The sequence below is a fragment of the Girardinichthys multiradiatus genome, chromosome 12 (assembly GCF_021462225.1).
Source record: "Girardinichthys multiradiatus isolate DD_20200921_A chromosome 12, DD_fGirMul_XY1, whole genome shotgun sequence".
Lineage (NCBI taxonomy): Eukaryota > Metazoa > Chordata > Actinopteri > Cyprinodontiformes > Goodeidae > Girardinichthys > Girardinichthys multiradiatus.
In genome coordinates this window covers 26711921-26729806 of record NC_061805.1, presented here as the reverse complement: position 1 = coordinate 26729806, position 17886 = coordinate 26711921, and the positions used below count along the sequence as shown (strand labels likewise).

General features: G+C 38.0%; 1 protein-coding gene across 1 annotated transcript; it reads left to right on the top strand.

Moving 5' to 3' along the window:
* Positions 1-461: 461 nt before the first annotated feature.
* Positions 462-17602, top strand: rab3c (RAB3C, member RAS oncogene family). Its single transcript, XM_047381207.1, has 5 exons — positions 462-650; positions 2817-3041; positions 7179-7297; positions 12472-12596; positions 13882-17602. The coding sequence occupies exons 2-5, from the start codon at positions 2817-2819 to the stop codon at positions 14070-14072; spliced, it is 660 nt and encodes a 219-aa protein (XP_047237163.1). The 5' UTR covers positions 462-650; the 3' UTR covers positions 14073-17602.
* The last annotated feature ends 284 nt before the right edge of the window (positions 17603-17886 follow it).

The window sequence follows — 17886 nt, the reverse complement described above, 5'->3', positions numbered from 1 at the left end:
GGGGCGTGGGCACGCCTGCAAAACAGGGTGGGTGACGCAAAAAAGAGAGAGCCTATTATATTTGCTTCGTGGAAGAAAAGGGTAAAAATCCTAGCCCGCTTGGAGTTTATCTTTTATATAAAAAATTAAAAGACAAACTGGTGGACTATTAGTGAGGATCAAATGGATTTATACGGGAAGGTAAGACTGATATGTAACTAGTAAATGAGAATATGGAAAAAAATTAAACAGGGTTTATTTTTCCATGATGAGGAGGGTGTATTCGAGACAAAATCTAAAATCTGAAGCAGCGTTTCATCCAGGTGATCACAGCCGTGAGGCGCTGCCCGCTAGGGCTGCCTCCATGCGCTTTCCAGACTGTGAAAAAAACTACAAGGCCCTTCTTCTTTGTCATCGTGACGTAGCTGCTACCAATGACGCGAGCTTCCTTTCGCTCAGGCGAGCCAGCAGCATCATCAGCAGCAGCAGCAGCCTCCAGATCGGAAGCGGAGGGGACAGCTCCCAGGTGCTGAAACTGGTTCGGAGACAGAGGGAAGACAAAATAAAAAAATAAAATAAGAAATCAGCGTCTGCGGAATAGATTCAGAGAATTAAACCTCTGTCCTGCTTATCAGAGGCAAATACAGGTCGAAACGAGGCCTTCGAAACAGGTTTGTTCACACAATGTCCTTTTACTTTCACATTTGTGGAATTTCTGTATAAAGATAGAATGACATCCTCCTCCTCATAACTGCTCGTATATATAAACAGTTAACAGGCATGCAGCCACTCTGCTCTGCAGCGTTTGATTACATTATTTTGCAGAACCGGCTTATTATTGCGTGAGAACGGTGTCCTTGCAAACAGACACACGCACACATACGGAAGCGAACAGAAAGCAAGTACAGGACGTGCATGATGGAGGTCCGGCATCTTTTATTCACCGCAAAGGCTGCAGGGAGAGATGGTTGCACATGGCCAGGGACTGAAGCTCGGCTGCTCGGTTCAAACATTCACCTTGGAGCGAGCGATGACCGCTCTCCTGTCATCTCCTCAGAGTTGCTTGCATCCTCTGAGGTCGCTGACTGCTGACAGTTCGAACGGATCGTTTATATCAGTGTCTGGTTTTTCAGTACTCTGTGTACATTTGTGAGCAACTAAAATCTGAGAGCAGATTTTATGATCACTCAAGGAGTACACAAGCAAAAATGTTGCTGTTTACTCTCATGTAGACAAACCTAACAGTAGACATGTCTCCTGGTCCACTTTTAAATTTGTGAGCAAGATTTCCCACACTGTATTGAAATTCACCGAATTAGTCTGTACACTGATAAAACCGGCCGTTAGAATCAAACCCACAAAATGTAGTTCTATTTCGTTAGATTGTAATCATTTTTATTAGTTTAAAGGCAGTTTAATAGTCCCATTTTTTCTAGTGTTGTACAGCTACTACTTGTAAGGTAGTTTTTTGCTCATCTTTATTTGAAGGGTCTGAAATAAAAGGCTATATTGGCAGATATTAGATAATTATATTTTCAGAAGAGAACATGTGCTGCAGTTTTTCTCAGCCAAACAACTTTTCTGTTATTTTGCTTGTGTTGACAGCTGGATATTAAGAACATTTAACAGCTAAGATATCCTTAAAGTATTTAGTCAAATGCCTACCAGTTTCTAAAATCTGCTTACTTTACTAAGTAGATAATCCTGACTCATTGGTAATATAATTTTGCTTCAGATTTGTCTTCCATGGTAAAAAGAAATAAAAAATAAAAGTTAGTTCCTAAATAAAGCAAGCTGCTAAACAAACTAAGATTTGCCATTTAGTGGCAACAACTTTCTCAGGATTAAGAAGCTCATCTTGCTAGCTGGTTACACTTTAGCATTAGCACTATTGCTAAGTTAGCCAAAGTTGAATACAAAGTTTTATAAAGGTGGCATTTTTAACCTTTCCCTGACAACTTGCAGCTACCATTTGCTGTCCATTAGCAATGGCTGCCTCAAAGTTAAGACAAAGTTTGACTTCAGCATTAGTGCTTTCACACACTTAGTTAAACAGAAACTCAAACTTTTGTTGAAAACCAGTAACTTTCTCAATCACGCTTTTAACCTTTACTAAGTTGATATAGTTCTTCACAACATAGTCTAGATATATCACGTATCAGTTTTGCTGCTTTCTGCTGGACATGGCACATGATTAGGGATATATAATAACAGTTCACTGAAGCAGCATCTTCTGTCAAATTTTGATCAAAATCTTAGTCCTTAGTAATCTTCCTCCTAGGTAGAATGTTTTGGCAAAATGAAGCACCTAACTTTAAAATTCAACCATTATTTAACATTATACACACAAACATGTCTGCTTGCCTAAAATTGTTAGTGTTTTATTAACTAATATCTACTACTCTCCAATTTTGGTTTTGTTTATTAATGAGCTAAATATTGCCCTCAAAGTAAAAACATCAATAAAGATCATTCTTTGGCTTATTTATAGATATATCTTATTGTGGAAGGAACTCAGCTTGTTATCTAATACTCATTAAACCAACAGCTTGCTGTGTTGGTCATGCTGGTTTGCCTGACGCAGCCTTCTGTCTTCTCTGATCTGTATCCTGTAAAACAAGCTTACTGTACTCTGCATCCAATATTTAGGCTTTATAGCTTTCCCCTCTCCTTTACTGCAATTTTGCACAAACTAGTTGTTGTTGTTTTACTGACTAAGCAAAGACTTATAGCTAGCTAACATATGGAGTATGCCCAGCAAATAATTTTGTAAAATGTTTTGACACCTTCAGTATACAGTACAATGTATACAATTTCTATCATTTTTGTTTTGGCAGATGGCTGCCACTCAGGATGTTAAGGGGAAAGGAGAGGGAGGAGACCAAAATTTCGACTACATGTTTAAGCTACTCATCATCGGCAACAGCAGCGTGGGGAAGACGTCCTTCCTGTTCCGTTACGCCGATGACGCCTTCACGTCGGCCTTCGTCAGCACAGTGGGCATTGACTTCAAAGTTAAGACCGTGTACAAGAATGACAAGAGGATCAAACTGCAGATCTGGGTATGAAATACTCACAAGCGCAGACATTAAACATACAGAAGCCATTAAAAGGTTTATAGATTTCAAGCAAGTAAAGTTTTTATTTTATCTTGTAATATTTCCATTCAAGATTATTCGTTATAATTTCAGAGGTATCTGGGAGTACAGTGGATCTCTTACAAGTATAAACACTGGTTAAAAAGGAAAGGTTTTTGTGACATTTAGAAATTTAGTTATAAATAATTTCAAGATGGTTTCACCTTTTAATGTGACATGTTTGCTGTACAATTCAACTGTACAAAGCAAACTAAGCTAATACTTAGAGGCATCTTTAATTTTATTTCAGAATTCAATATTCTGGAGTTCATACTTTGCATCTGTCATAATGCATCTCATTAAGCATAGATTTAAATATAAAATGCTCGTGTGCATCCTTGAGCTAAAGCCAGAGGTTATAGAGAACCAAGAGGAGCTCATTGGACAAATGTATCAGACAGGCGAAGTGTACAAAAAATATCCACAACATCATAGAATAAACTATGCAACAAAAGAGACATTTAAACAGATGGATTTCTTCAAAACTGACAAAGAGATAGGAAGAAACTGGTAAGGGAGATTGGCAAAGGATGATAGTAGTGCTGAAAAAGCTGTAGGAATGTTTGGTTAGTGCTGGGTTGTGTTCAACAGGTGAAAACGATTTCCTTTATTCTCCTTTTTTTAGAGACAGCATCCATGCCTCACTCAAACATTCCCAAACCTTGCATGTGTTAAGGTCTTATAAAACTTAAGATTTAACTTTTGGGCCATAATTCCAAAAGTTATGTTTGGCACAGAAACAGCACCCCACAACACCAGAAGAATGCTATAACCACAGCAAAACATGGTAGCTCTTTATGTGTCCCCGTTTAGTCAAGGGGGTTGCAGTAATAAACAGTCAATTTTGAGCCAAAACCTTCAGGTGTCTGCTAGAAAGCTGAGGATGAAGAGAGATTTAGTTTTTCAAAATCACAGTAAGCCCACCTTACATTCAGAACAACAGTATGGCATCACCAGAAAAATACTAAAGTTTTGGAATGTCTGAGTCCAGAAGTGGATGTTCATCAGAAGAAAGATACAGACAAGAAATGTCCTCACAATTTCATAGATTCGAAGAACCTTTCAAGGTACATTGAGCAAATATTGGCAAGTCAAGATGTGGGATGCTGTTAGATTCCTACCAAAGAGAACTGAAATTGAATAAAATGATTCTTTAACACAGTTAAATTAGTGTAAGGGTGTGTACAATTATCCAACCAGGCAATTGTACCTGTTATGTTTTATATTTACCCCTTAACAAAGTTGTTCAGTTGAATTGCGCAGGAGAGACATTCCATTAAAAGTGAAAATAATTCAAGTGATTTATCCGGGTCTCATTTTAATGTAGTATTTTTAGATTCAGTGTAACTTGTAATCTGATGACCTCCAAGGTCTTTTGAAGAGCTTAGATCTTGTTTCGTTGCTCCCACATTGTGATGCCTGTCGCTGAGGATTTTTATTTCGCCCATTTATTGTGGATCATCCTCAAACGTGTAAATACTAAAAAACTAAGATAGTAAACTATTTTGCCCTTGTTAAAACTTTCTTGCAAATACTCAACTAAGTTTCATAATCAGTAGTGTTTGTGGTTCAACTTCTTAAATCATACATAGAGAGAACATAGAGGATGAAGCATTTCCTTAATAACAATTCAGCAAACGGCTTCATTGTGCTTCCTGACACTTCTGATCTAAGTGTGGAGGCAGATGGAAATCTCAACATTACAGACAGCAGACTAGTAAGTGTTAACGTGGCACACAACAGGGAGGAATGCAGAAGCAACACCTTCCTCAGAACGTGTGGGAAACTGAAGAATTTGAATGTGTTTAATTGGGAGTTCGTCTGAGCTGCAGAAGCAGATTGTCACTCTATACCTCTGAGACTGTAAATGTAAATAAATCTGAAAGACGTCCTGTCTGTTCCTCTCTTTCTTCCATTTGGAGGTCTATTTTGAGCAATTATCCATCCTCAGAAAGTGAAAATGTTTGTGTGAACAGGGAGATGAAGGCTAATCGGGATTCTGTGTTTTCATCAGCAGCAAAGATAAGCATATTCGCAGATAAAAAGGATTGCCCTTGCATCCAGATAATTGGCCTGTCTCTTTTAATTGGCCTATAAAGAGCTGAGACATACAGTAAAGGGACCTTTTAAGGTGATGAGTATTGGCTAAAGTCTCTGCGGTTGTCACATGTCATAATACACAAGTTCTCTCTTCAAAGTGTGTTGCTGTGGTGAATGAAACCGACTGATGGCAATATGATTAAAAACAGACACATACAGAACAAGGAGGTTTTTGTATACAGCATGCTTCCGCTCGCTGCCTTACTGCTTGAAGAAGTCTGCTGCTTTCATCGATTTCAGCTCACCAGATTACAACCACAGCTTTTTAAAGTGCTCAAATTCCCTTGACTTATGCAGATTTTCTTTTCCTGTTCCACTCTATTTTTTAAAGTACATCCAGAGAAAGAAAAATGCTTAAAGTTTTTGGGTAATTGTTAACTAAACTGTTTAAAGTGCAGAATTCAGAGAAGAACTAAGCCTGGGGTAAAACGTGCAGATGACTCGAGCATGGCCTCGTGTATGCACATGAAAAATAGCTAAGACATTCTCATCCTTTGCATTCATTCTAATTGACAAAAATATTCACTCTCCAAGAAGTTTTCCTACATGTTTTCATGTTACAACCACAAACCTAAATGTATTTTATTGATATATTATGGGATACACAAATTCAAAGTACTGCATAGTGGAAGAAGTGGAAGAAAAAGCATATATGATTTAATTCTTTTTAGTGTAGCATGCAGTTTTTATTTATTTCCCTGAAGAAAAACAGTGCCACATTATGCATTGTGGCAAACTGCAAGCAGTTTGGTACAGCTTTCCTTTAGCAACGAGGCTAGATTTGAGGAGGGCATAAATAATGTCATGCTAAACGATTTTCTCACCTCCTGAGCTAAGGACCTTTGCAGCTCCTCCAGAGTAACCATATTTCTCTTGGATAACAGATTGAACAGTGCTTTTAGATGTTCTGAAATTGGGATGGTATTTTATAATTGACCCTACTTTAATTTGTTCTCAATTTTCAACAAAAAACATGTTTCCTTTTCCCCCACTTTACAATTATGCTCTACTTTGTGTTGGTCTAAATACATTGTAGTTTCTGATAATAGCATGAGAAAGTGAGAAAAGTCTCTTTCTGCTGTACAGAACATTAGTGAACATTACAGGCTGGGAACACGTTTTGGTCTTGGCATAAACTGACAAAAAGTCCCAGCTGCAGTGAGGAACATGGAAACAGGGAGCTGCGTCTCTGCGGAGTGAAGGTCAGATGTGTCCTCTAGCTATAACAGGCCCACTGTTGCGACTGTGTGCAGGCAAACAGAACGCCAGATTACCGCGACCAACACAATCCAGAGCTGCCTGTTTGCCGTCTGTTTGGAGAGAGCCAAGTAGAGCAGCCAGTAGTCCTCTGCCATGATTCACAGACAGCCTGGAAACACACTTCTTGTGGGTGTAAGAACAAAGCTGTAAACATACAGTATCAGCATGAGGAACAGGAGGGATTTCTTATTATGTAATCCATAAAACAACAAATCTACTGTACAGTTTGGTAATAGGGATAAAGACTGCACAATCCCCCAACTGTAGATACAGTTTTTAAATTTTCATTGGCTTTTTGAACATCTTTTGACTGTGACAAATGGATCATCTATGTGTACAAAAATAGCCTATAACTGTCTTGTTTCTATATTTAGACCCTTTTTGATGAAATGCAGGTCATGATCTCTGTCTCAGTGAACCTTTATTAGAGCTGATCGATTATTTTATTCAGGAAAGGACAAAATCAATCTCATCAGCTAAAACAGAGGTGTTGCTTCTGGCACCTTATTAATGCAAAGCCAGTGTAGCTATTAGTATAATGATTAGTTACAGATAATGAGCACAAAAGAGAAGACACTTTAAAAAAAATTGCAGCTATGACTACACCAAGCAGATCAGGTTTTGTAGGTATTAATAGGAGTGCATCAATAATGTAAAAGCAGGGCCGGGTCAGTGATACCAAATCATAATGTCTGTGTGTAGGACACTGCAGGTCAGGAGCGCTACAGGACCATTACTACAGCTTACTACCGCGGGGCCATGGGTTTTATCCTGATGTACGACATAACCAACGAAGAGTCATTTGGTGCTGTGCAGGACTGGTAAGTTTGTTTTTTCTGATTTATATATAATTATTTATACAAAGTGTACCAAAAGCATCTTTAGTAGACATTTTAAGTTCTTACCTAATGTGCATCGAGTTTTGGATCTCAGTGCAGTGATTGTTGCAAAATGCTCACCCTTCTTAACTGCTAATAAATACTATCTATCTGAAATCCAACAGACTTTTTCTGCAGCTTGCATATTCACCTTTGTGGAAACTTGTCAAGTTCAAATCTGGGGTCTGTTCAAGAGTCATCCAAACATTTGCAGGCTAAACCATAACTCTGAGCCAGACGTCTGTTCTTTCTGACGATGCAATCATGTATGAGCCATGACTTGGATGCTAACATTCCACCAGTCCCAGAAATTAGGTTTCTGGGTGAACATTCTTACACTGGAAAACATCATGAAGGCTGCAAGAGACAGAATGTGTTTTCATTTTGACTAATCAGGTGTCAAATGCAGTCATATCTTTTTGGCAAGCCAAATGGACTCACCAGCTCAGAATTGGCATTTATAGAAGAAATTATGTCATATTTTTTATGCTGCATTAGTTTGGTTGGATAATTTGATATAGACAATTTTGCAGCTTTAGTGCATAATGTGCACTGCAACTTTGAGTTGCCCCTCTTTTTTTAAGTCCCATGAAGCTTTCAAGAACCAAACGTCATCCCAATCTCTTAAAGATGTTTGCACCAATATTCAGACCTGAAGGTATTTCAAAGTTTTAGTTTGCACAACCATTTTTTTCTGTCCAGTGACAATTTTTGAAATACAATTTGTTTTCATTGGTTAACAAGTAGGGACTGCACGGTGGCGCAGTTGGTAGCACTGTTGCCTTGCAGCAAGACGGTCCTGGGTTTGATTCCCGGCTGGGGGTCTTTCTGCATGGAGTTTGCATGTTCTCCCTGTGCATGCGTGGGTTCTCACTGGGTACTCTGGCTTCCTCCCACAGTCCAAAGACATGCCTGTTAGGTTAATTGGTCTCTCTAAATTGCCCTTAGGTGTATGAATGAGTGTGTGCATGGTTGTTTGTGTGTTGCCCTGCGATGGACTGGCAACCTGTCCAGGGTGTACCCCGCCTCTCACCCATAGACTGCTGGAGAAAGGCACCAGCTCCCCTGCGACCCAGTATGGAAGCAGCAGTATAGAAAATGACTGATGGTTCTCAAGCAGGGAATCAGACAGCAGCTGCAACAGGTTAAAATTGCTGTGAACACCACAAGGGAAGTCAAAGCTACTAAGTCTTGTATTTACCTAGCATACCTGTAAACTGTGTTATTTAGTAGCAATAGGACTTGCTAGTTTTTACTCATCAGGGCCTCCACAGGGAGTCTATTTACATGGATGCTATAGGTGATAATAAATAAATTAAAAAAATGTTATTCTGGTACCAATGAGGTTCTCTCCAAAGTCTGACTTATAACTTAGTACACAGTTAAAAATAAAAACAATTATTTATCTCTCATGTCCTGTCAGATGCATCGCCTTGCAAAAAGTATTGATAAATCCTAAATATTTTTACCTTTCAGTCACGTTGCACACACAAACTTCAATCTATTTTATCTAGATGTCATGTGACAAACCAACAGAAAGTAGTCCATAACTGTAAAGTGGGAGGAAAAGGAAATATAATTTTCAAAGAGTTTTTTCAAATAAGAAACTGTCAATCACTGACCGCATTTGTATTCAGCATTTACCCATGAGACCTTCTAGAATTACGTTTTGCTGCAATTACAGCTGCAAGTCTTTTAAATTTATTCTCGAACCAGCTATTCACAACCTGAGACTTTGTGTGAGTCTTCCATATACAAACTTTGATCTAAACCATTTAATTGTTGCCTGGGTTGTTTTTTGATGGTTGTTATTGTGCTGGAAGGTGAACATCTGCCAAAGGGTCATATCGTTAAAGTCTCTAATCGATTTTTTTCCATTGTTGTTCTGTATTTAGCTCCATCCATCTTCCCATCAACTCTAACCTGTCCTGCTGAAGAAAAGTATCACCATAGCATGAAACTGCCACCACCACGTGTGACTGCATGGTTGGTGTGTTCTCGGTGATGTGTAGTGTACATTTGCATACAAGCCAAAATGAGTAATTTTGCTCTCATTTGACCAGAGCACCTTATTCTTTGTGCTTGCTAAGCAAGCACAAAGGCCTCGGGCTAGATTTCTGGGTTGCACTAATAGTTACGTTAACATGTTTTCCACCTGAGCTGTAGTATGCAGTTCTGCCGGAATTGACATGCGTCTCTTGGCGGTTTTCCCTGATTAAAGTTACTGGACTCTATTTACCAATTCAGGACATTATAGTGTGACAAAATATGAAAATGAATAGTTTTACAAGGCACTGTTAGTTTTTGAGGCCTGACGCTTTGTGTTTTGTCCTCTACTTCTTAACTTTGACTTGACTTTTAAGCAGAAACTACACAATATTCTGTCATACCTAGGTGTATAGACTGGACACAAAATTAGAGACAACAATTCTAAAAACTAGAGCTATTGATCAAACCATGTTGAAAGATTACCAGAAACCTGGGCTCCTGGGACAAAAAAACAAAACAAAACATTTGTCTCTTTTTAAGCCCTGTACTGATCACCACTGAGGCTAGTGTAAGCTTCTGCACCCGTCTTTTCGTTTGGACCATTTTACAGCTGCTTAAAGGAGCACATGTTCATACGAAAGCTGTGATATTTAATACAAATAAATTACATCTTGACAGTCGTATTATCTTTATTGCAGATAAAACATAAGTCAATGTAACACTTTTTGTCTCTGGTATAAACAGACAACAAATATAAATCAGTCCACTTTGTACCAGACATGCTTTCTTTTGCATGTCAAAGCCAGATCCACTTATGATTGTTTCAGGACCGGTTTGACTCTTTGATGGTTTACTGCAGTCTGTGCACTGACTGTGATGGTTATCTGATAAAGGGGAGCCGTGTTTACAACTGGCCAGGGTTACTGGAGAGATACATAGTATTCTGTCTTTGCCCTCAGCTTTAATTCTGCTTTCTCTTGTTCCTTGTGACAAGGTTGAATGAAAAAAGGAGGTTACCATGACGATAGCTCCTTCCTAAACTGTGTTTAAGTTAATCTTGTCACATGCTCATTTCATGCCTAAGTCAGAGACAACCCAGGGAAATACTGTAACATTGACATTAAATGTTGAACTGAAAGCAAATTATATATAACCATATTTAGTCATTTTAAATAATTACATTTACTTGAACCTTATTTAACTCGATGTGTCTGACTCACTCTTTAGTTCTAATTGCAGATATTTTAGACGAGATTTTGTTCAACATGTGAACTGCCATGTCAAATAAGCTGTAACATCTTGTTGCCATCTCTCTGTTACTCAGTCTTTCTTTTGTCGCCTTGCTCTATTTCTCCTGTTTTCTGCCCACGGTGTGTTTGCTGCCCTACTTTCAGTGAGAGTTCAACCCCACAGCAGCTTGTTTCTTAAACTCCTGCTTAAAATGAGAGCAGTCCAGAGAGGTTAGAACAGAGACCTTTCTAATTCGTAGTAACCTTCCAGTAAATGTAAACAAGGGCTTTTTTTGAATAAAAAACAACCAATCTGACACACAGTTATTATCAATTTGTTCTACATGGAAAAATCTGCAGTGTCGTTTTAATTTGAATACTGTTAACACGACAGCATTAGCTATTTTGAGAGTGTTACTGCACTGAAAAAATGCAGAATCTCTGAGCTCTTTAAAATCAGGATGAAAACCACTTTGTTTAGAGTTGCCTTTGACTGTTCTATTTAAACTATTAACTGAAACGTGTAAACATGTAAAGGACATTGTCTTGCTGTTGAAATGTGCTATACAAATAAATTTGCCTTGCGTGGCTAATATTTTTTACTATTTTACAGTGTAAACATTTTCACATTCACATGGTAAATTTATATATAAAGTGCACCTTTCAACAATAATTTGAGTGAGAAAAAGCTTTACCAGAGGTGTTAATTTCTTCATGTTTCATGTTCTTTCACAAAATAGTTTTCTTTGCTTTCCATATTAGAGTGATTTTACACATTTGTAGTTATTTCACGACACATAAAAGTGTATTTTTCAGTAAATTCAGTTATTTGCTTTTAACTGTGGTATTAATATCACGCATTTTTGTGTTATTTTCTTATGTTGTCCCATTCAATGATTTTTTAAGTGTTTGCATCAATATTATTATTTACACCCAGTCTTTGCTCTACCTAATAATTCTTAATAAAACCTTATAAAACAGACAGCAATGACAGAAAATTGACTTAAACATGTTTTAAACCAGAGTAATAAATCATAGAAACACATTGTTAAACTCATTATAAACATATCCAAGTTCCAATTAAGACTGGACAGAACATTTGTACAACATAGAGAAAATAAAGATATAGTCAGCTGGTTTTCATGTTGCACGTCCAGCACTTTCCCCACAGCAAAAGGGCTTGTAAATAACAAGTCATCCTTTTTGAGTAACAAATTAAAGCAAGGCAAGTTATTAATTGTAGAGCGCTATTCATACACAGTAGTTATTTAAAGTGCTTTGCTGGATAATAAAGGAACAGAGAACAGGAAAGAGAATTACATTAGAAGCACATTAAACAAGAGAAATTTAAACCAGAGAATTGTGATGATAAGGATGTAGAGCATAATGTGTATGGTGATTATGATGAGAACCATATTTGATGTACATGTGGATAAGGATGATAGAATGATGATGAGTGTGATAATTATGGTCAACTTTAATTGCACTGTGTTTCTTAACTTATCTTGTTCATGTCAACTCATAAATCATCCTTTAATATTCAAAAACACAAACATTTATGCTCCCAACAGTTAGCTTACCTATGCTAAATGATGACCCATATACAAACAAGAAGTTTTGCATCAAATATCTGAAACTGACCCACTTTTTCTCCTAACGCTGTCAGTGACTCATATACTGCGATGAGCCAAAAGAACATGGATGTAATCGCTGTTCATGACCGCTCCAAATGGCGAACAGATAATACATCATGCCCCGCCCCCTCCATACATCTTTTCATTTCTGAAGGATCCTGTCAAACAAACAATGCAACAACAAAACAGATCTCAATGCTTTTCTTGCAGCAGTCCCCATGAACATGACTTGTGTCTGTTTCTGTTTGCCTTTGATTCTGTGCAGGTCGACCCAGATAAAAACCTACTCCTGGGACAACGCGCAGGTGGTGCTGGCTGGGAATAAATGCGACATGGAAGAAGAGAGGGTGGTCTCCGTGGATAGTGGCCGCCTGCTGGCCGAACAGTTGGGTAGGTCGCACAACAACATCCACAGCTACAAGCATGTAAAATTATTGTGTATCACAATGAAAGTGCTGCATAAAAACATTATTCATAACTCCCTACAGAAGTATACATTCCGCTTGAACTTTTTCACATTTTGCCACGAGACACTAATAAACTTCAGGGTATGTTGTTGGAATGTTATTGGATAAACCAACACAAAGTAGTGCATCATTTATGAGGTGGAAAGAAAAATGATTCATGATTTTCAACACTTAAATAAAATGTGGCCAGTGTGGACTACATTTGTATGTAGGCCCTGAATCAATGTTTTGTAGATCTAGATTGGATTTAGGTCTGAATTTGAATGGGCCAACCTAAAACATGAATGTGCTTTGTTCTGTAACGCTACCACCACCATGTTTCATCACCATGTGGGTTGAGGGCGATATGCAGAGTCTCCGACATGTAATTTTATGTGTTTAGCAGGAAGTTTAGGTCTCATCTGACCAGAGCACCATTTTTTTCTGTATGTGATTCTGTGGTCTGTGTTTCTCTGTTCCCTACATGGCTTGTAGCAAACTGCAAACAGGAAGTTGCATGGCTTTCTTTCCGCAATTGCTGTCTTTTTGCCACCTTTACTTAAGCGCCAGATTTGTACGTCTAATGTTGTGCAGTCAGCAAATTCTTCCACCTGAGCTGTGGCTTTTTGCAGTCTTGGATTATTATAAAAAACATTTTTGCAGTGTTTCTGATTAATGCTCTCCTTGCCTGGTCTGTCAGTTTTTGGATGACCATGTCTTGGTAGGCTTACAGTTGTGTCATCCCTTCTCTAGTTTCAAATGATGGATAGAACAGTTGTATTGTTTTACAACCTATCTCCACAACTTTACTTCTGACCTGTCTGCTGTATTCCTTGGTCTTTATTATGTTATTGGTTCACTCTGAGGGATTATTTACTAATCAGGTGACTTCTGAAAAAAATAGTTACACTGGATTAAGGTCTTCTAAGGTCTATCATTCAAAAGGCTGAATATAAATGCTTGCCACATTTTTACATTTTTTACTTTTGGAAAATGTTTAAAAACCACAATTTTCTTCGTCTTTCTTTACTTCTTTACAGAGATGCTCTAATTTGTTTTGGTCTTTCACATAAAATAGCAATGAAAGAAAACTGTAATTTCTGGGTGCAATGTGAAAAGAAAAAGGTTAAAAGGGTATGACTACTTGGAAGAAACGAAAGACCAGAAAAAAAGCATGATAATATACTTCACTATTTTGTATGATTCACATTTTGTTTTCTTATCTGAAGGATTTGAATTCTTTGAGACGAGCGCAAAAGACAACATCAACGTCAAGCAGACCTTCGAACGTCTCGTTGACCTAATTTGCGACAAGATGTCTGAGAGCTTGGACACTGATCCGGCTGTCACTACGGGAGCCCCCACCGCCAAACTGACAGACAGCGCTCCGCCACTCCAGCAGCCTGGATGCAACTGTTAGTGATCGGCTTTAGAAAGCTGTCAGGGCAGTAGAGTGCAGGGGGCCATCGCTCTATCAGTACCACCCTCTTCGGACTGCAGTTCAAAGCCTGTTTAGTAGTAAAAATTGCAAAGGCTGTTACATTATCTCCCAAACTTTATCACCTTATATAATAAACAAGTAACAATGAGTACAGTCATTACTAATGTAAAACATATAAAAATCACAGGTTATCTAGAATATAGGGAATCAGTATCCTTCAGCTAGTTAATTTGATAATAAACCAATCGTGTCTGGCAGGGCTTGAAATAGTCCAACACTTAAACTTACACAGGTTATCCTTCAGACCTTTAATATCTTTAAGAATACCTATACAAGAAATAGATTAATTGAGTGCTTTAATATGTCTATTAAGTTTTCTGTATGGTGTAAATCGTCCTTTTTTTCTGGGTAATTTTGACTCCTAGAGCTGCCAAATCTAGAATTTAGCGCACTAGGCGATGTAGCGGCTTTCCTTTGTGTAACGACTGTAATAATAAGCCTCTGGCCGTGACTGTGCAGTAAGTGAGCGTGGATTTGCATGAGTGTGTCATGTCATTTTGCCATTGAATAATCAACTACCTTTTGGGGAAAAAAGTGGCCTTTCAGCATCTCCAACTTGGCCTCTGTAAGTCCCACTGTAAATCGTGCATCCTGTTGGAATGAACCAAGTCTGTGTAACTGATGTGAGTACAGTTTCACCCTTTGCTGTATGTAGATGTGTGAATTCTCTAAAAAGTATCTTAAAAGCAACTCAATCATTATCCTCAGCCTTCAAATGTTTGATGCAAAGAGCATGCTGCCAAAAAGTCAAACGTGTGCTGTTTTATCTGAAAATAGGCCTTACCAAAAGCTCCTCAGCTCCATTTCATCGAAGCACAGTAAAGCATATGATAAAAGCAGACGGTGTGTCATGGCATGGAATAAACAGCCATAATTTCGTATTCATCGTGATTTCTGCTGTAAAATTGAACCCCCTTTTTAAAAAAGGGGGAAGAAAATCCCTGTATCTTGCTTAAAAACTTCATAAATATACACCACCTTTGTCTTTAATAAGTCTATGACATGTACAAGTTGCAACTAGTTAAAAAATTCTAAACATTTCAAGTTCATCTCATAAATTCATTTAAAAAAGTGCCAAAACATTACAATCCCCTTAACACGGTCAGTTGCTTGTTGCATAGGTAAATAAAACTACAAAAATGTAAAAAAATAAAATAAAAATGCATGAGGTCAGTCCTGACTTATTGGTGTAGAGTTATATTCTAAGACAATGTAAATATCACTCTGTCTTACAGATTTAGGAGCATTGTCATGGCACTCGCTGTGAAATGCAATGGGCCAACAAGTGCAATATTTCATGGTTGAAATCCTGTAAATAGTTTCCTTCTGTCATCTTGTCCAACAGCTTTGTCTGCAGTTTGTGAATGGAAATTGGATGACGTGGTTCTGAAAATGTTATGCGCTCTCTTAAAGCAGTGAGGGCTTAATTCAGAACCTGCAGTCCCTGATTGTGTGGTGTAATGTGTAAAGTGGACATAAAAAGGCTGCAGATCCCGGTTATAAAACGCCTGTTTTTGAGATCTAAACAGATTAAATCTAGATAAATCATGACCTATGACCTATAATACTCTATTGAAAAACAAAGTGAAAACTTTGAGCGGGAGGGAGAAAGAAGAAACAAAATGTGGTTTGCATGCCATTAAACACTTTGTTGAATCACTTATTTATTTTAATTAAGCCCTATATATTTTTGGGTAGGACTCTCCCAGACCAGCACATCGGGACTGGCAATAATGTCTACTTTTAAACAAAAACCCTCCAAATGTGTCTGCAAGTGAATCTTCTGTTAACAGTCCACATCAGATCACCCCGTAGATTTTCAGATTTAGGTCTGGGGTCTTGCTTCCAGGACTTGTATCTTCTTGCTATAAAACAAATATTTTATTGATTTAGATGTATGTATGTTTTGGTTGTCTGGCTGAAGGATGATGCTCCAATACACCTCCGTCTTTCTAGCAGATGGCAGAAGGTTTTGTGCCAACACTGACTAGTATTTGGAGCTGTTCACAAATTCCACCACCTTGATAGAGGCCTCAGTTCTAGCTGGAAACAAAACAGCCCCATAGCATGGTTCTGCCAGTACCATGCTCTACTGTGTTTATGTTGTTTTGGTGATGTGTAGTGTTGTTTCCGTGCCACACATACCTCATGGACTCAAAGTTAAACTGTGGTAAAATCAGATCATAACACATTTTTGGGGACCTTGTGTGTTTTTTTTTGCTAAATTTAGCTGGGCTTGGCTATTTTTACTTGCAATAAAGGGTTTCTGTCTTGCCATCCTACTTCATATCTCAGTGTTGTTCCTTTTACAACACAGCCAGAACCTTCCAGGAAGTCCAGCAGCCTCCTTAAAGTTTCTGTGGTCCTCTTAGCAGCCTCCCTGAGCACTTTCTTTTCATTGTTTCATCATTTTGGTGGGACATCTAGCTCTTAGTTAATTTCACTGTTGCGACATATGTTCTCTATTTGATGATGATTGTCTTTGCTGTGTTCCTTGGTATGTGTATTGTCTTGAAAATTCATTTGTAGCCTTCAAATGACTGATAGCCTTTGACAGTGGGTTCCTACTGGTGCATTGGAAGCCCTTTGCAGAGCACAGGGTTTTTTCTGTGGAGAAGCCTACGAGAGCAGCTGAACTTTATTTGGTGTAGATGAGAGGGAGATGAGTGTAATGACTCTTATTCATCATGGGTTGGAATGTGGACGTTGATTCTGAACATTCACCTCCATTGTTATAAGAGAGTCAGCAGACGCATGCAGCCACATTATTAAAGTTTTTTTATTTTTCCCTACTAAAATATTTGCAACTATTGTTTAAGAGTTTTAAAGGTTAGAGGTCACATCAAAGGGGTTAAAAAGGTTTTGAAATTATTTATCTTGATTTTATTCCTTTACATCACAAAAACCTGACACTTTAATAGGGGGTGTAGACATTTTATATTTACTTTTAGTGTGTGGATGGGTGTGTGTGCGTTTACCTGCCATACTGAAGAGACAAATTAGAGTACTATAGTGTATTGTTTGTGTATACCTTTTTGTACAAATGTATTGCATACTGTATGGTGTTCCTGCTAACTGTTGGGTGTCGACTGAACTTCTGTTATCATGTCAAAATGCAGTGTCGTTGTGCAGATAGTCAGGGAGATAACCTAGTCCATGCCATATGCTGTACTGTTAACACTAAAGAAAAGGGATACACTTAAACTTGCACACGAAGTCTGTGTGTGAGCATCTGTGTACGTCTTCTAAAAAAACATGTTTGAATAAATTATAGTAGATCCCAAGTAAAGATTAATTTCTTAGGGAAAAACGGATAGCCAACCAGTCAATCGGATAAGAAAAATCTCGTTTTAGAAAACTTTACATATAACTGAATATATTTCTTAGAGTGCAAGCAAAGTAAAAATGTATGTTTTTGAGATTATAGGAAATAAATTTAAATGATATGACTAAGTCTCTGTTTTTTCTGTCTTCAGTGACAACAATAAAGCACGATAGAGGATCCTGGAGGCTGCTGAGCATTAAACAGACCGCTGTCCCAACAGCTTTGTTCAGTTAATGTGATGGAGTGTAGAGGATTTTTTCAAGACAACAAGCGCCACCTAGTGTTAAAATTAGATATCTGCAACCTGTTATACAGGTCCTTCTCAAAATATTAGCATATTGTGATAAAGTTCATTATTTTCCATAATGTAATGATGAAAATTTAACATTCATATATTTTAGATCCATT

Bases quoted from the DNA above. Each gene is read 5' to 3' on its own strand.
- rab3c (XM_047381207.1), top strand. From the start codon at position 2,817: ATGGCTGCCACTCAGGATGTTAAGGGGAAAGGAGAGGGAGGAGACCAA. The intron at 3,042-7,178 runs GTATGAAATACT...GTCTGTGTGTAG, and splicing joins GGATCAAACTGCAGATCTGG to GACACTGCAGGTCAGGAGCG. The intron at 12,597-13,881 runs GTAGGTCGCACA...TCTTATCTGAAG, and splicing joins CCTGCTGGCCGAACAGTTGG to GATTTGAATTCTTTGAGACG.